This window comes from Sceloporus undulatus, chromosome 2, assembly GCF_019175285.1.
Source record: "Sceloporus undulatus isolate JIND9_A2432 ecotype Alabama chromosome 2, SceUnd_v1.1, whole genome shotgun sequence".
Classification (NCBI taxonomy): Eukaryota; Metazoa; Chordata; class Lepidosauria; order Squamata; family Phrynosomatidae; genus Sceloporus; species Sceloporus undulatus.
The window spans coordinates 137593738-137611763 of NC_056523.1; the positions used below are offsets into that span (position 1 = coordinate 137593738).

General features: G+C 40.6%; 1 protein-coding gene across 2 annotated transcripts; it reads right to left on the minus strand.

The window, feature by feature from the left end:
- Positions 1-5676: 5676 nt before the first annotated feature.
- Positions 5677-18026, minus strand: GALR2 (galanin receptor 2). Of its 2 annotated transcripts, XM_042455892.1 has the most exons (3): positions 17751-18026; positions 13331-14631; positions 5677-6608 (listed from the first exon to the last, which is right to left on the minus strand). In XM_042455892.1, exons 2-3 carry the CDS (start codon positions 13708-13710, stop codon positions 5828-5830), a joined length of 1161 nt encoding a protein of 386 aa, XP_042311826.1. In that variant the 5' UTR covers positions 13711-14631; positions 17751-18026; the 3' UTR covers positions 5677-5827. The 2 variants fall into 2 exon arrangements, with proteins under 2 accessions (XP_042311826.1, XP_042311825.1); XM_042455891.1 differs by lacking the exon at positions 17751-18026 and having other exon boundaries at positions 13331-14958.

Below are 18026 nucleotides of genomic sequence, written 5' to 3' on the forward strand. Positions count from 1 at the left end.
ACTACATATTAAAAAACAACTAATCCAAAAAATAATCATCATGGGCAGCGTTCACTAGATGGGAAGTCTTATTCCGACAGAACCAAGATCGCTGCCCACTAAATATGACTCTGTTGCTAACATATGCTTACTCAGCATGGATAACTTTGGCCCAATACAGACAGGCAGAAAGGAGTGCCGAGACACCACCCTTTTCTCCCCACACTGAGGCTGCAGCAACCAAACACCATGGCCTCCAGGAGCCCTAAAAAGAACCCCCTCCTGGCACATTCTTTTTAGGGCACACAAGCAGCCCCATTGGCGCCCTTGTCCACACTGATTATGTCTGCACAGCGTGGCACCATTTGGATGCTGTGTCACGTATACATCATCATGGCAGCCTCTGTGTAGCTGTAGGTTGCTCCACTCTCCCGAGCCCTAATTTTGGCCCCAGGCTGCCACAAAGCAGCGATCTGTACTGGGCCTTTGTGGCTCTTGCCCAAACCGTGGTTTCTACCTCTCTTCCCAAAATTTGATTTTTGTTATCTGGCCATTCTGAGTTCCCAGAAATATTTACCTTAATTTCTTCTTGAACCTGCCTTCCTTAGATGAATTCACAGTACAAATGAGTTGGAGGGAGATGACTGTCTTTGTCAAGGATAAAAATGATTGTCACACATTCCCTTTGAGCCACTTAAGCCATACAAAGGAACAAATCTTCTTTAGTCCCAGGATTCTCTAGCACTGAGCCAGAGCAGTTAAATGGTCTCAAACTGAATTATTTCTGCAATGTGTTTTGGACCTTGGTTTCCAGGAAGAAAGGCTTGATCTGTTCAAGGACCCATATGTTTGTCCTTTTGGGCTGTCCATGGGATTCTCAGCACTCTTCTCCAGCACCACATCTCAAATTATTGGATTTTCTTCTTATGCACTTTCTTCACTCTTGGATCCCTTCATGATGATGGGGAAAACAATGGATTGGATGATTCTAACTTTAATGCTCTTTAGTTGTATATCTTTACCACTTAGGATCTTGTCTAGTTCTTTCATGGCTGCCCTTCCCATTCCTAGTCTTCTTATTTCTTGACTGCAGTTCTTATCAATGTATCAAGGTACATTAAATCTTTAACTATTTCAATTTCCTCATTGCAGTGGCATCAATGGAGGTGGGGTAGAGTGGTGCCGATTGGGCCCTCCTCCTGCTGCAGTGTGAGAAGGGGTGAATGCACCCCTCCCAGCTTCCTTATAGTGGAAGGAGGAGGCCATGGTGGTGACAGAGAAGGATGGAGAAGGATGTTTGTGTCTGGCCTGGCCTTGCTGCAGTGGCAATGATCTCCTCATGTGGTTACTGGTGCCACAGCAGCAAAATATAAGGCTGAGTGTGGCTGGCCTTACTTTGCCATGGTGACAATGGTCTCCTCATGAGGAGGCCACAGAAGCAAAACAGAAGGCCGAGTGCCCCTGGCCAGCTTCACCATAGCAGCAATGGTCTCCTTATGAGGACACTGGTGCCACTGTGGTGAAAGAGATGTCCAAACACACCCATCCCTGCTTCTCTGTGGTGCCAACACTTTCCTCACAAGAAAGCTCCAGCGGCAACAAAGGAGAAGGGGTGAGTGCACCCCTTTTAGCTGCCGCCACCCCCTGGCAGCTCCCTCACGCAGGATGACAGTAGGATGCCACTGCCTTATTATCTATGCTGAATTTATATAGATCTTCCATGGTCGTTATTTTTGTTTTCTTTGTGTTCAGCAATATGCCTACACTTTCTTCCCTTGACCTTCCTTAGTAATTGTTCCAAGTCCTTGATATTTTCTGCTAGTAGTATAGTGTCCTTCTCTTATTTTAGATTGTTGATGTTCCTTCTTCCTATCTTTTCATCTCTTCCTCTTACGTTTAAACCTGCTTTTCATATAATATTTTCTGCATACAAGTTGAACAGGTTGGGTGATATGCTTGACCCCTTTGCCAGTTGAGAACAATTCTGTTTCTCCACATTCTGTTCTAACAGTAGCCTTTTGTCCTGATACAGATTCCTCATCAGGACTATGAGATGTGATGGCACTCTCATGTCTTGGAGTGTTCCATAGCTTTTTCATGATCTATGCAGTCAAAGGCTTTGCTATAGTCTATAAAGCACGTGATAGTTTTGTAATTAAAATCATGTTAAACCTCAATTTTTAAGGCTAAAAACTGTGCAACTTGGAAGTCCTGGTAAACCAAATTATCTCCCTACTGAAAATCCAGTAGTACATCTGCCCTGACCATGAAGAGGCCCATGTTTTACCTGCCTACCATACAGGTGTGAAAGATAAGAGCCTCTCAGACAAAGAGGTGGCAACCCCACATCAGGACTAACATGGTTGAATACAGCGTGATTCAAATCTAGGCTTTTCAACGTTATGCTCTCAAAGCCCTCTGGGTGCCTGGAGAAACTAGTCAATGGTTTCTCCCATCTCTGCATTTTTAAAATCGCAAGTGCTTCAGAGTCCTCCTGAATATGAAGAAATTTATTAATTTTGGCAAATTTTAATAAAACAAACAAACTTAAATAAATTTACTGCCATCCCTATGCTTTGGAAACTATGGGCCTCCTTCTCTGTCAGCTAACCAGTTAAGGTAAGCAGTGAACCATGAACCAGACTGTCTCTGCATTCTGAAAGGTTAAATCTAGGTTACAAAGCTCAACCAACATATCTGCCTACTAGGCAGAAATATTTAAAGGGGGTGAAGAAAAGAGAGAAGAATGAGGAAGAACTGAAAGGTGGGGAGCTGGCTGTTGAACAATCTCCTCTGCTGAAGAAGGTTTGGATCTGTGAGATAAATAAGGAGAGATATATAATGAAGTGTTGATATAATTGTGCATGATTCATTGCAGGAGAATTGTTAGACTAAATATGGAAGTTACTGATAGGAAGACCTTGATGTAGGAACAGCTAGGTCTGGCTGCAATAAGGTTTAATGCAGAAGATTAGTGGTTGAAGTCAGACAAGAGTTTCTCAGAGTAGGAGATGGGATCAGAGATGAGGATTGTAAGGGGACCATGATTTTACAGGGTATCAGTGAGAGGGTTTGTTGATATTCTTTTGTGTGCATAGCACTTTGAGATCGCTTGCTTGTTTAAAAATGTGTGGCTTCACTCCTAGACGAAAGGGGATCGTAGAAGTTCAGTGGTAAAACAATGGTGGGGGAAAGTACTTTGGAGGGTCTTGCTCCTAGAATCCATAATAGTGGCTTTATAAGTTTGCATGTAGAATACATTATGTACTCTGAACATGCATTATCTTTATCTACTGCCATTTGTAAGTTATTGGCAGTATGACCTATTCAAGGCACAATCCAAGTCCTGAATACTCTTGATGGTTCCTTTTTATCTTGAGGAAAAAACACAAAACAAGAATCTCTATGCCAATCTTTTATTTTTATGGACAAAGTTCAACAAATAGTGCCCATGACTATGAAGCACAATGTGAACACAAACAGGAGACAACTATTTCCTCTTGGGTTTCTGAAGGGAAAACCGAGTTTATTTCTGTTTAAAAGTAAATGGAAATTACAGACCACTGACCATAAAGTCCAAAGTATAATGGCTAGTACCTCGTACTGAAAACAGTATAAATGATATCATGGTGAAAGCAAAACAGGTTCACAGGGCACATTGTGACTCGCCTTCCCATTCACAGAAAAAAGTAAAGAAAAATTTATCTGGCTAAATAAAACAGATAAGCTCACTATAATCATGCAGTGTGTCAAAGGCCCCATACAGACAGGCCAAAATAAAGCTGCTTCAGGTCACTTTGGAGGTACACTGTTTAAATGATGATTGCGTCCTAAGATTCCGGAAGCCATGCCAAAGCCATGCTTTAGGCCTAAGGACTGGAGCGCAGCTTTGGCACAGCTTCCGGACTCTTAGGACGCAAGCATCATTTAAACAGCGTACCTCCAAAGTGACCTGAAGCAGCTTTATTTTAGCCTGTCTGTATGGGGCCTAAGACACACACACTCTCTCTCTCTTTTCAGGAGTCATCATGTTGTAGACTGAACCACTATTTGTTTTTTAAATAACACAAGCCCCAAGCAGATCTACTCTTCTTCAGAACTAAGCTCCTACAATCATATCTAAACACTGGGCTTTCCCATCAATAAACTCTCATTCCTCAGAATGAGGGAAATGGAGGAGGAGGAGAAGATCATTCAGTGGTATATGCCATTGAAAATATAGTTACAACAAAAACCTAATTTAGTTATAACAGAGACCTTGTGAACTTGGTACCATATATATGAAGCCCTATATATGTCCTAGTTTTTACAATTTTTAGGTTATCAAAATATGGTCTTGAGTGTCTTCTCAGAAGTTAGCCTCAATAAAATTGACTGTATACACTATAGTAAATATACTTACAATATTTTATCATATAACAGGGGGAAATATTTTCAATTCTTCATTAGTCTTTCAGTCATTCATTTCTTGCAGAGTTTATAGAAGTAGGTCCCGCAGAGAAAATGACTTGATGCCAAGGAAAAGCAGATGCAATACATTACCACATCAATTGTCGTTATGTTGTAGTAACAGGGAGCACATCACCATACATAAGGATTTATCTTCTGAAGCTTAAATCAGTTTGAATGGTACAATAATGAGAAAGTTTACTCTGACATAAAGGGGCACTAGGTTAAATTGGGCTTACTCCCAAGCAAGTGTGCACAAATTGCAATCTAAGAGAACTGGGATGGTGACTGTAAACAAGTTTTATGGACACATTTTTATAATTCTTTGGATTCTAAGCATAAGACTGAGGGTTTTTGTTCTGTATCTGTCAAAACTGGACTGGCTGCCTAAGTGGAATGGATATGAATCTAGATCTGGAGAATTCATTCCACAGCTCAGGTGTCCAAGTCATTCCAGCAGTTTATGATAGTAAACTCCACTAGCAAGAGGACTCAACCTGGAACCTGAAGTTCAGCAAAGAGAATTCCTAATTTCTCTTGTCATATACATATGTACAGAATTAACACTGACTGCACCTGAAGGAGTTTGTGCCTCATTCTCCTATTACATTCTGTATGCTGAGGCCTGATGGCAGGCATGGTAAATCATTCAACAGTGTCCCAGCATCTAAGGCCCTTGGATGAACCCCCACAGTTCCTGACATAAACGAACAGTCAGTCCCATTCTCTGCATAATTTCAATTTTCATATAAAAGCAGAATGAAGATTCTGTGGCCTCCAGATAGTGTTGAAGTACAACTCTCATCATTCCTGACCTTTAGTCATATAGGCTGAGGCTGAAGGACACTGGAATCCAACAGCATCAGAAGGTCCTCACCTGGATCTAAGGACTTTGGAGGTAATGTAATTCAATGCCATGTCCAATGCATTCCCTGACCCTAGAGCTGTCATGTAAACCAAACCTGGTGACCTACCCTGAGGATACCTAAATGTATTGATTAGTACAAATTCACAATACAGTGGTTGCATGGCTGGCTAATCTCTTAGTTTATAGCCAGTGACCAAAACAAACAACCTTCCAATGCTGTTATCTGTGTATCTGCAATAACACCACTTCTTGCTCCTTGTGTTGCTGTCCGCTATGTTGTGTAGACCTTCTACAGCATGTTAACTTCTGGCAGATGTGTTACTTTGAGTAGAATGAACAAATATATATATATATATATATATATATATATATATATATATATATATCCCTGTCTTAAGCCACCTACTGATCCTTAGGGTTTTAAACTACATCTTAAAACCTTTAAACAAACAACAAACATCCTTTGGGTTAAACTATCATTGTACCCAAAGAATTCATCTTCTGATAGCAGCCCAAGGACAAAGGGCAATGCTAAGTCACATTGAAAGTGATGAATGAGTTGGCCACTTTCTCTTGACGACTCAGCTGCTCTGCCTCCTCCCATGTCTGGATTGGAATCTGGCAGCAACTGGAGGCTCTGGCATGTGTGGGCTCACTGACATGTATCACTTCTGTCAGATCTGCTTCCAGGATACTGACTGTGTGGGTCACCTGTGCCACGTGGACCTTGTTGGCCACTCTTTTGTGCAAGAGGCAACTGAAGATTTTCTTGAACCCTTTACGGAAATGCTTGGATACGAGAGCGTAGACAATGGGATTGACACAGGAGTTGGCATAGGAAATCACATGAGAAAGGACCCTGAGCACATAGGTAGCATTGTTCAGTGGGAAATACCCAAACCAAAAGCACAGGATGACCAGGTGATGGGGCAGCCAGCAAAGACAGAAGAGAACAGCTACAATGATGATCATCCGGGTAACCTTGCGCTTGCCCTTCTTGGAATCAGACATATCTTTCATAGGGTCCACAGATGTCCAGAGGTAGCGGATGGTCCTCAGGTAAGTGAGGCTCAAGATCAACACAGGGATGACATAGCTGAAGACAAATGTACAGAGATCCATAATTTTGCGCTGGGGGATTTTCCAGATGGGATGGCAGACGGTGACATTGGCTATCTGAAACTCCTGGTAATAACTGATGTAAGGCCCAGAGAAGATTATGGAAAGACCCCAAATCAGGCAAATAGCGGTGAGGGCATTCTTGGGGGTTCTGAGTTCTCTTGAATGCAAAGGATACCTGATAGCCAAATACCTAAGGAGGGAAAAGTAAAATAAGAAAAAGCAATAATACTGAGGAACTTTTTTAAAAAAGAAAAAGAAAAAAAGGGTCTGGGAAGTGTGGTATGCATGGAGAACCCAAAATTAATATACCATAATCACAATGACAAATGTAATATTCATAATATTTTTAAAGAAGGCATTATAACTGGATGTGTTTCATCCTGAGAATGGGAAGATGCTCAAAATGATTGCAGAGTATCATATGACTGAACTCCTTCACATCATAAATGAAAAAGCTGCTTAAAGAGTTTGGACTATTGCATGTAGAAAGGAAGGGAGATGAAGCAGACACTGTAATGGGGGAACATTTGGTGAAAGGGCAACTTGGTCCTAAGAGTCCAAACGTACAAGCAACAAACACACAAGCAGTATGACACAATGATAAACTTGGGAAGGGCATGTTGCTGCCAACACTGACCACAGCAGAGAATCCTTCTGGTGCACTGTGCTAATGGTTGCACTTGTTTTCAGAGATACACAATGGCAGCAAGGGAAGGCAAGCAAAATCTGCTGGTTCTGGATAGCCTATTGCTCCAGTGCCTTTCTCCTTCATAGCTGCTGTTCTTGAAGCTGTTCCTGAAAATTATTCCAATAACTGTACATTTCTCTTCCCTTGGAACTGTAACAGTAACCAGATGCTTTTTGAATGTAATTTCCCAAGCTCTGGTCATTAACACATTCTTTCTAAAAGTCCTGAAGAGGGCTATAGAGTGGTGTTGCATTATTGCCATGCATAAACAGGGCTCCTTCCATTTCTATCAACTCCTTCCATTCCTATTCAACACACAGACACACACAGAGAGTTAAATGTCACTGGTGCAGCTCTGTTTTTTTCTGAGTGCCTACCAGTCTTGTTACTGCATTCTCTGCTCTTTACAATGGTACTGAATTGATCTATGCCTGAAAAGAGTGGACTGCCATTCTGTTTCTCCCCCACCCCCTGCCAAAATCAGACTGTGTAACCTCTGAAAAGAGTGCATAGGTCAGGCCTCAAGCACAAAGTACACAAATATCACATTTTTAAAGGCAGTTGCTCCTCATGTTTACAAAGTCTCTAGGCTACATGCAGTTTTGAGAATTGTGTGTTTGTGTATAAAATTGCTTAAAAACCTTTTATGGCCCACTTAATACAGATGCCCATGGACCCTATTTAAAGAGATAGGGAGGGCAATCTCCCTGTTCTACAGGAGGATCAAGGGAAAGAATCTCATGTGCTTTTTGACCTGATTACTTGAACTGAAAGGAGTTATTTGAAAAATATAGTAATGCCTGTTGTATTCTGTTTATCCAAAAATAATTTTTACATTTTTATTTTTACAGTTGTTATAGTTATATTACAAGTCCCACAGTAGTTAATTAACATTATAGTTAGCTCTAAAATAACACTCTTAGCTTCTTGTTTCTTAAAAAAAATCAAAATCATTACTTTTTAGTTATTTTTTAACAGCTTGTACAGAAAGGCCAAAATGAAGTTGCTTCAGGTGACTTTGGAGGTTATGCTGTTTAAATGATGCATGCATCCTAAGAGGCCAGAAGCCACGCCAAAGCCATGCTCCTGTCTGTACGGGCCCAAAGTAAACACGTGTTACAAGCATTAAGGTACCTAAGACAAAATTAAATAGTTAAGAGACAGATACACACACACACACACACACACACACACACGGAAAGAGTGGGTTTAAATATGAATTTATATTCATATGGGTAATAAAAGAATGGTCAAATGTGCTCCCACTCCTAGCAACAATCCCAAGAACAGAAATATTTGTGTGGATAAATATTTGCAAATTTGAACATTAAGGGCTGCATATAAATCAATCTTGGGCAGCCTCAAAAGAACCAGTTACTCAAAGAAATTGTTTAATAAAATGCATGTGATAGTTATACACACGCATACAAACACACACACACACACACACACACTTTTCTCTTAAAGGGTGGGGAGGTTATGTGCAATTTTTTGCATTTTAACCAAGAGCAAATTGCTAAACTGAAAAGTTGTTTCACTGAAGAGTAAATCACTAAATAGAAAAGGCACTTCTACAAAGGCAAGTCTGCTGTAACTGGTTGTTGCTCCCTGGCTCTGGAATATCTTTAGATTGGGCCTCTCCTTGCTCTTTTTACACAGGCAGGTATAGACTTTTGTTTTTTTGGTTTCAGCAGGCTTTGGGAATTGCTCAAGGAGAAAGAGCCTTGACTAATGTGGTGGAATTTCTATTTGCTGTTTTCCTTTTAATAATTTATGTTTTTAACAGGTTTTAATTTTTTTATTGTTTAATTACATTTTTAAGTTTTGCATGAGGTGAATTTTCAGCTATGTTTGGCTAAACTGTCGTAAGCAGCCTTGAGTCCCAGACCGGGGAAAACTCAGGATATAAATAAATACAATAATAATAACAATAATGACAACAAAATCATAGTTCAAAGAATTTATCAGCATCAGCATAATACAAAATTCAAGCTCATGCATATTTACTCAAAAGTAAAATGCACTGGATTACTCAAAAGTAAACATGGATAGCAAATTCTGGAAAAAATCCATCTATCCCTTTAAATGCAGCAACAATGATGATTATGAAGTTGGCTCACATAGGAATACAAAAACACTCTTTTGCAGACTTTCTTCTATTCCATTTTCACAACCACAGGAGAAAGGTGAATTGGGGAGGGGGGTGTCAGCACAAAAAGACTTGTTAACAGTACATCTTTCTGATCCAGAAGGAATGCACAATGCACACAGAAGAAAAGTAGATCAAATGGCTAAGATTTTAAGTACATTTCAAAGCTGTTAAAAGTAACTGAATTAATTTCAGGTTATAAATACTCTAAAGTGCTGTCTGTTCTGCATTTAAGATTGGCAGATGTTTGCTGCTAACTTCATACTAGCACAGCTACTTCATTGCAATATATTCCTGTAATGCTAATGGTTTAACATGTGTCTGACTAATGCATTTAATCCATTTAGAATTATAGAGTTCGAAGAGATCACAAGAGCCATCCAGTCCAATCCCCTGCCATGCAGGAATACACAAAATCAGAACACTCTGACAGATGGCCATCCAGCCTCTGTTTAAAGACCTCCAAAGAAGGGGACCACCACATTCTGAAGCAGAGTATTCCTCTGTTGAACAGCTCTCACCACAATGTTTAGGTGGGATCCCTTTTCCCTTACAGCAGTGGTTCCCAAACTTTGGTCCTCCAGATGTTTTGGACTTCAGCTCCCAGAATTCCAGATTGTGAGCCAAGCTGGCTAGGGCTTTTGGGAGCTGAAGTCCAAAACACTGGAAGACAAAAGTTTGGGAATTGCTGCTTTATAGTATGACCCCTGTATCTGTGGGAGTAATGCAAAACCACAAATAATTTATGTATTTCTTATTTATTTCAAAGATTTATATCCCACCTTTCTCCCACAATGACATAATAGCAAACCCTATTAAAATGAATGACTTTCAAAAGAAGTTGCTCATAGAGTTGTGCTGAGGACCTTGTGATTCCTAGAGAGAACATCTCTCTAGACATTTCTAGGTCCTCCAGCATGACTCTGTGGTCTTTCACCAGAAGCATGCCATAGAATCATGCTGGAGGACCTAGAAAATGCCTAGAGGGAACATATTTTTTCAGATATGGATAAGTGAAACTGAGAATACAGGGGTCATACTGAATCAACTGCTCCATGACTTCCTGGAATGAAATACTCGTCCACGAATAAGACTTCCCATCTAGTGAACTCTGCCCATGATGATTATTTTTTTGATTAGTTGGTTTTTAATGTGTAGTTTTAATCTTATATTGTTTAATCTTGTTTTAAGGGGGGTACTATGTATATATGGATGTATTTTAACTTGTTGTACGCCACTTTGATTACTACTGGGCAAAAAGAGGGATAGAAATTAAAAAATTATTTTATTTATTTATGATTTATTAGTCTCTGGGGTATTTATTTTATTTATTTTATTTGAAGGATTTATATCTCGTCTTTCTCCCACAATGGGACCGAAGGCAGAAAACAAGCAGAAAACTTGCCCTCTATATGATGTGTGAAACTGCAAAGAATAAAACTATATCTTATAATTCAGCTATTTAAAAAAACATATATTGCCAATTTTCAAACTAACCCATCTCAGCATGGAAGTAAGACTGTTCCATCTTCAATATGACAGGCTTTGAAATATTTAAACATGGCTATCATGTCATCTCTTAACCTTCTTTTCTCCAGGTTAAACATACCCAACTGCCTAACTCTCTCTTCAGAGTGCATGGCTTCCAGACCTTTTGACAGACAGCTATGCACTGTAATCCTATCTCATCTTGTCATATAGACATTATCATATGGGGGACAGGATGTTATTGTCCCATCCATGTCCCATGCTTATCCTGTGCTTATTGCGCAGTCACAGGAAGGAGTTTCACACAAAACCACACTCATCAGGACATTGTCCCATCCAGAAAGCACTATCGAATGTAATTGTGTGAAAGGCTTTCTCATTAAATCACACTGATCCCATGAATGTCCCAGGAATGAAGTGGAATTGTCCCCTAATTTTGCATTATCGGAGGATCCCAGTAATACAATTCCACTTCATTAACGGGACATTCACAGGACCAGCACAATGTAGTGAGAAAACCTTTCGTACAATCATGTTCAATCACACTTTCTGGACAGGATAAAGATTCCTGTCTCCATGTGATAAAGTATATATGTCAGATATGCAAATTAGTATAAAAGTAACTCTATAGAACGCAACAGCAGAATATAAAGGAAACAAGGATTTTGCACAAGAAAGCCTTTGCAATCCATTAGTGGTTTTGTGCACATGTGAACACGTAATATACAAGAATGACACTGATAAATTTGCATAAGTATGCTTCATGCAGCCATACTTTAGCTGAGGCTCCTTGCTGAGGGCATATATAGAGAAAAATTTGGACTTGCCTGTCATATGATTTGTGAAGCTGCACAGAGTAAAACTATATCTTATAATGCAGCTATTTACACACACACACACACACACACACACACACACACAGCCAATTTTCAGACATACCCATCTGGACATGGAAGTAAGTTTCCACATACCTATTTTCTTACAAATTAGATCTGAGATCCATCTGGGTGCACTTCTGTGGTCCAAAACACACTGCAGAAATAATCCAGTCTGGGACCACTTTAATTACCCTTGATCAGTGCTAGGAAATTCTGGGAACTGCAGTTTATTGTGGCACCAGAGCCCTTTGGCAGAGAAGGCTAAATGTCTCACAAAAATACAGCTCCCAGAACTCCTTAGCACTGAGCCAGGGCAGTTAAAGCAGTCCAGATGATGTCACCCCTGTCTGCACCAGAGAATATGAATGAGGATATGTCTTCCCATCTGTCTTTCAATATGGGTGAAAATGTGCCTCCCCATACCCTCCACCTCATGATATGACTGAAAATCAACTAACATGATGACCCTTTTTTTGGTCACAGTGCTTCACACTAAAACAAAATGTCTTGTCACATGTCAAAAATCATAATGGGAATTCTTATTGTCTCAGTAATGTCAGATTAGTATTGTTGAGACCTATATTATTGTGGCTAGATTTTGCAACAATTACCATACTTCCATCAAGAAAAGACCAGCACTACCATCATTTATATAGTGCTTTTTAACTATTCAAGATGGTTCACAATACACTACCTCTATAATCCTTATGATAACATTGGAAGGTTAGTCTGTATTGCTATCATTCCAATATTGCCAATGGGAAGCTGCAGCTAAGAGAAATTGATTTATTTTTATTTATTTATTTTTATTTATTTCATTTGTATGCCACCTCTCTCCCAGTAGGGACCCAAGACAGATTTACTTATGAAGCCACCCAGTGAGCTTTTGACTGAGGTGAGACTTGAACCCATGATGTCTGGGTACACTGTTCACATTCTGATGGCCCATGCATTGTAGAAATGCAGTTTGATACCACTCTTAATGGCCATGGCTCCATCCTACAGAGAAGGCTAAAGACCTTGTAAAACTACAAATCCCAGGATTCCATAGGATAGAACTACATATTGTACTTAAAAGTGCTGTCAAACTGCATTATTTCTACAGTGTAGATGCACCCTTAGCCACTATACCATATCACTTCTCGTTTGTCTCATTTGTTCCCTGAAACCTATTCTATAGAATTGGCTTAGCTACAGGCATTCTGATGTTGACAAATACTTCCAGTAATTTGGAAGTATTTTGCTACAGTGCATCCCTCTCTGGGGTGTATGGTGAGTCAGGATTTCACAGAATGATCTACTGGGAAAGGGCAGTATGTTCTGCTGTATGTTAAAGTCTCAGACTAGATTACTCTTCCAGCGATATATTTCTGCACCCCTCTTTTGTCTAGGCAAATTATAATTTAATTCAATTATTTATATTCTGCCTTTTCTCCTGACACGAAGCCCAAAAGATTTGTCATCTCAACTCTTAAATGTCAGTTATATTGATGGAATAATTATTACACTAGCAACAACATCTTCACTTTAGCAGAGAGACTTTTGTTCTTTCTTTGGGAGTAAGAGACAAAGTTTTGCATGCAGGGCAGGGCAGCAGGAAGAGATGAAATGATTACATGTAGCAATGTTAAATTGCTAGCTTGTGAAACTATGCAAGGATGCTTCAAGTCCAAACACAATCCCTTCCCACATTCTGTTGGTTTACTCACCTGTCCAGGGAAACAGTTGTGAGGGTAAAACTGCTGGCATACATGGTCAGATAAATAAAAAAATGCACTGCTTTGCACATGAGGGGTCCAAAGATCCAGTCATCCAAAGTGTAGATGGTAGCCTGGAAGGGCACACAGAAGACGATAAAGCAGAGATCAGCCACTCCTAGGTTGAGGATGAAGAGATTGGTTGTGTTGTTGACTTGCCCATTCCTTAGCAGCACTGCCAGTACCAGAGAGTTGCCTACTGTGCCTACTAGGAAAATCAGCGAATACACAAAAGGGATGATGACCGACATGGGCTGCCAGGTGTTGCTTTCGCTGCTCCCTGAAGAATTTAGCTGGGACAACGACTTGTTCATCTTGGAACCAAGAGGCATGCTCTAGTTACGGAAGGGAAGATGAGGAAAGGATTCTTCACCACACTGGGTCAGTTGGAAAGGAACACACGTATCCGTCCCATCTACAGTTTACTTCCAGACACCATTTCTCATCTAAGAATCATTTCCTTCATAGCAGATCTTCTGTGTAGCCACTTTTCCTGTTTGTAATCCTTTAAGCCAACCCAAGTTCCATTCACAGATGGAAGGATTCTGTCCATTGTCAAGTGAAAAATGTACTGTTGAAGTGCTACGTTTCTTTTCTTCTTGCAGCGAGCAGGCTCCTATTTTACACAGTGCTGGAATGCTGCTCCTTTGTCTATGACAGAAAACACTGGCAGCCACTCTTGTAGAAGTGTGAGGCTAAAGGACTAAACTTCTTGCCAGTTACGCTTCTTGGCAGTTTAATAGACCCATGCTGAGTCCACACTGCTTAGAGTACTCTAAATATCTAGTTCATGGTATTCATGGAGGACGACTAATATATTCAAGCCTGCCTCTTGTTTCCAGGGAGACAAGCAGTCAAAATAAGAGTAATGGTGTCTATGGAAACACAGTACCCTCTTCACATACACACGCTGCACATGCCGACTGCTTACAGTTCAGATTGTTTGGAAACCTAGGGTTTACCCATACCCTTCAGTAAGTAGTACTGGTTTAGTGATTTATCAGATGAGCATTGCCATCCCTTGGTCAATAACATCATATTACAGTATGATGAGATGGTAACAGTAGCTTGCCTCTTCATATGATGGGTCAGGGAACTAGTCAGAATGTTGGATACTCCAAGTATTCTTAAGAATTGTTGGGCTGGTACAGTCACTAACAGATACTTCATGAGGCAGATGAAATATTTTGAACAGTATGTCCCAGTAAAGCTCTTAGAATGAAAACTGGAGATGCCTCCTGTCTCTTTCATGTCTGTGTAAAAGACGGATATTCAATAGGTGTTGTTTGTCACCCAACAAGGAAATAAACAAGATGAACTTGAACTCTTAGCACAGCAAAGCAAATATGATATAATATAGGCATCATTGAAACCTAGTGGGATGAGTTTAATAATCGAAATGTAGTAATAGAGGGGTATAATCTATTTCAGAGAAATAGACCAAATAGCAAGGGAGGTGAAGTAGCATTATAGGATGTGTACACTTGTGAATAGGTCCATGCCCTAAATCTTGGAAGCCAAGTTGAGATCACCTGGGTAAAAATTAGGGAGAGAAACAACAGAGATGTGATGGTGGTGGTGAATGTACTACAGACCTCCAAGCCAAAGTGAGGACATGAATGATATGAATGATGCCTTCCTGAAACAGATCACCACACATTCAGAAAAGGGAGATGTGGTAGTAATGGGGGATTTCAACTATCCTGATATTTGCTAGAAGTTAAACTCTGCCAAAAATTTAAGGTCCAACAAACTCCTCACTTATTTTGCAGACATTTTTATTGTCCAGAAGATGGAAGAGACAACTAGGGGATCATCTATTTTAAATCTGATCCTAACCAATAGTTAATGGGGTGGGTGTGGTAGGATCCTTAGGTGGGAGCGGCCATGTTCTCCCTGAGTTTGTTATACAGAGAAAAGGGAAGCCAAGCATAGACATGCATTCTAGACTTTAGGAAAACTGCTTTCTGTAAATTTAAGAAATTACTGGTGGCAATCCTGTGATCAGGAGTATTAACAGAGAATGGGTTCATGGGAGATGGAAGTTTCTTAAAAGTGAGATCACCAGGGCCAGATGAACTACATCTGTTACAGCTACCTTCTCACATCCAAGGGTATTAAAGGAACTAGCAGAAGTAATCTCAGAACTACTATCAATAATCTTTGAGGATTCCTGGAGAACAGGAAAGGTCCTAGCAGACTGGAGGAGGGCAAGTTTGTCCCCATCTTCAAAGAAGGGGGGAAGAGGACCCAAATAATTACCACTCAGTCAGCCTGATATCAATAGTAGGAAAGATTCTAAAGCAGATCATTAAACAGACAGTCTGTAGACATTTACAAATGAATACTGTGATTACTAAAGATCAGCATGGGTTTCTCAAAAACAAGTCATGCTCGACAAATCTTATCTCTTTTTGACAGAGTCGCAAACTTGGAGGCCAGTCACGCTTACATTTTTTGCACAGAGAGAATCACATTGATTTAAAATGAATTCACCATTCCCACTATGTTTTAAGGCTGCGAATCTCTCCATGGCATTTAAATTTAGTCTGAAGTTCCCATTCACCACCATTCCAAATCAAAATGGAGGTGCCCCATTTCCTGAACAAAGGCTGCATGATCTGAATTGATCCAATAGCACTATCAGAGGTGCGGATCATTGCAGTTCTTTAAAAAAGAACTGCTAAGGGATCCGGTGCCAAATGCACTGTTGAAATGGGCTTTTTTGTCTCCAGCCACCCACCACAAATTGCACTGAGTACAATTGGTGCAAGTCTGAACGAAAGGGAATGCAGCCTTATTAAATGGTGGATGTAACATATCGTGATTTCAGTAAGGTCTTTGACAAGGTCCCGCATGATATTCTTGCAAAAAAGCTAGTAAAATGTGGTCTAGACAATGTGACTGTTAGGTGGATTTGTAATTGGTTGTCTGCCCGAACCCAAAGGGTGCTCAGCAATGGCTCCTCTTCATCCTGGAGAGAAGTGACTAATGGGGTGCCACAGGGGTCGGTCCTGGGCCCAGTGCTATTCAACATCTTCATCAATGACTTGGATGATGGAATAGAGGGCATGCTTATCCAAATTGCAGATGACACTAAATTAGGAGGGGTAGCTAATACCTCAGAGGATAGGATCAGAATTCAAAATGGCCTCAACAAATTAAAAATGTGGGCCAAAGTTAACAAAATGAATTTCAATAGTGAGAAATGTAGGATACTACAAATTAAACAGTAAAAATGAAATGCCCAGATATAGGATTGGTGACACCTGCTTGACGGCAGTACCTGCAAAAGGGATGTAGGAAGCTTAGTGAACCACAGACTGCTAAAAATGGGTCTGCAATGTGAAGCAGCAGCTAAGAAAGCCAATACAATTCTAGGCTTCATCAATAGGAGTATAGTGTCTTGGTCAAAGGAAATAATAGTTTCCTTTTGGTCATCTGTTTTGGTCAGGCCTCACCTGGAATACTGCATCCAGTTCTGGGCACCACAATTCAAGAAGGATGTTGACAAGAGCATGTTCAAAGGAGGGTGACCAAAATGGTGAAAGGTTTGCAAACTGTGTCCTATGAAAAGCAGTTTATGGAGCTGAGGATGTTTAGCCTATAGAAGAGAAGGTTAAAGGGTGATATGATAATCATGTTTAAGTGTCTGAAGGGCTTGCATATTGAAGATAGAGCAAGCTAGTTTTCTGCTGCTCCAGAGAATAGGATCCACAACAATGGATTCAAGCTCCATGAAAAGAGATTCCACCTAAACATTAGGAAGAACTTCCTGACAGTAAGGGCTGTTCGACAGAGGAACACACTCCCTCAGAGACTGGTGAAATCACCTCCTTTGGAGGTTTTTATACAGAGGCTGCAGGGATGTAGCCAGGATTTTAGGAAGGGGGGGGGGGGTCCAGACTAAGTGCCACCATTATATTGGGGCTTGGGTGCAGCGGTGCAGCAGCACACAACATTCATTTTTCTAACGGAAAGGGGAGTCCAGACCCCAAGAACCCCCCCCCGGCTATGTCCCTGGAGGTTGGATGGCTATCTGTTGGGGGTTATTTGCTCAAGCTTATCATCAGCACCGGGCCATGTCATGTGCAACCAGAAATATAGCAAGCATGAGCCTCAGTGGAATGGTTCTAAAATCCAGAGGCTAGGGTAAGTGGGGAGAGAAACTGACTAAGCCTTGTAAGATGTCGGCAGAAAGACGGGAGAAGAGGCAATAAGCTATATGAAGCATTCAATTAAGGCAAGGAGAGCGGAGAAGAGGCAGTAAAGTAGATAGACTTGAATAGTCCTATAGGCAAGGCCAGAAAGAACACAGGCTAGACTACAAAACTTTCATAGGCCAGCTGAGTTAGGAAAAGCCAATACATACCTGAGAGGATGGAGCTATGCTGGTCCCTGGGAAGTTAAAAGAACAAGTTCAGCTTTCTATTTGCAGCTGTATCTGAGGACCTGCCTGGTCAGGGCATGGTTTCTTTCACAGTAAATAAAGCCAATTAATATCTCTGTGATATAGAAATCAGGGACATGTGCAGCAATGTCTTCAACTGTCCTGATCCCAGTTAACCCTGTCTCATTCCATTTTTTCCAGCTGCTTTTAAAATGCCCCAGTTTGTCTCTTCTCCTCCAACCTCACTTTCCTCCTTTG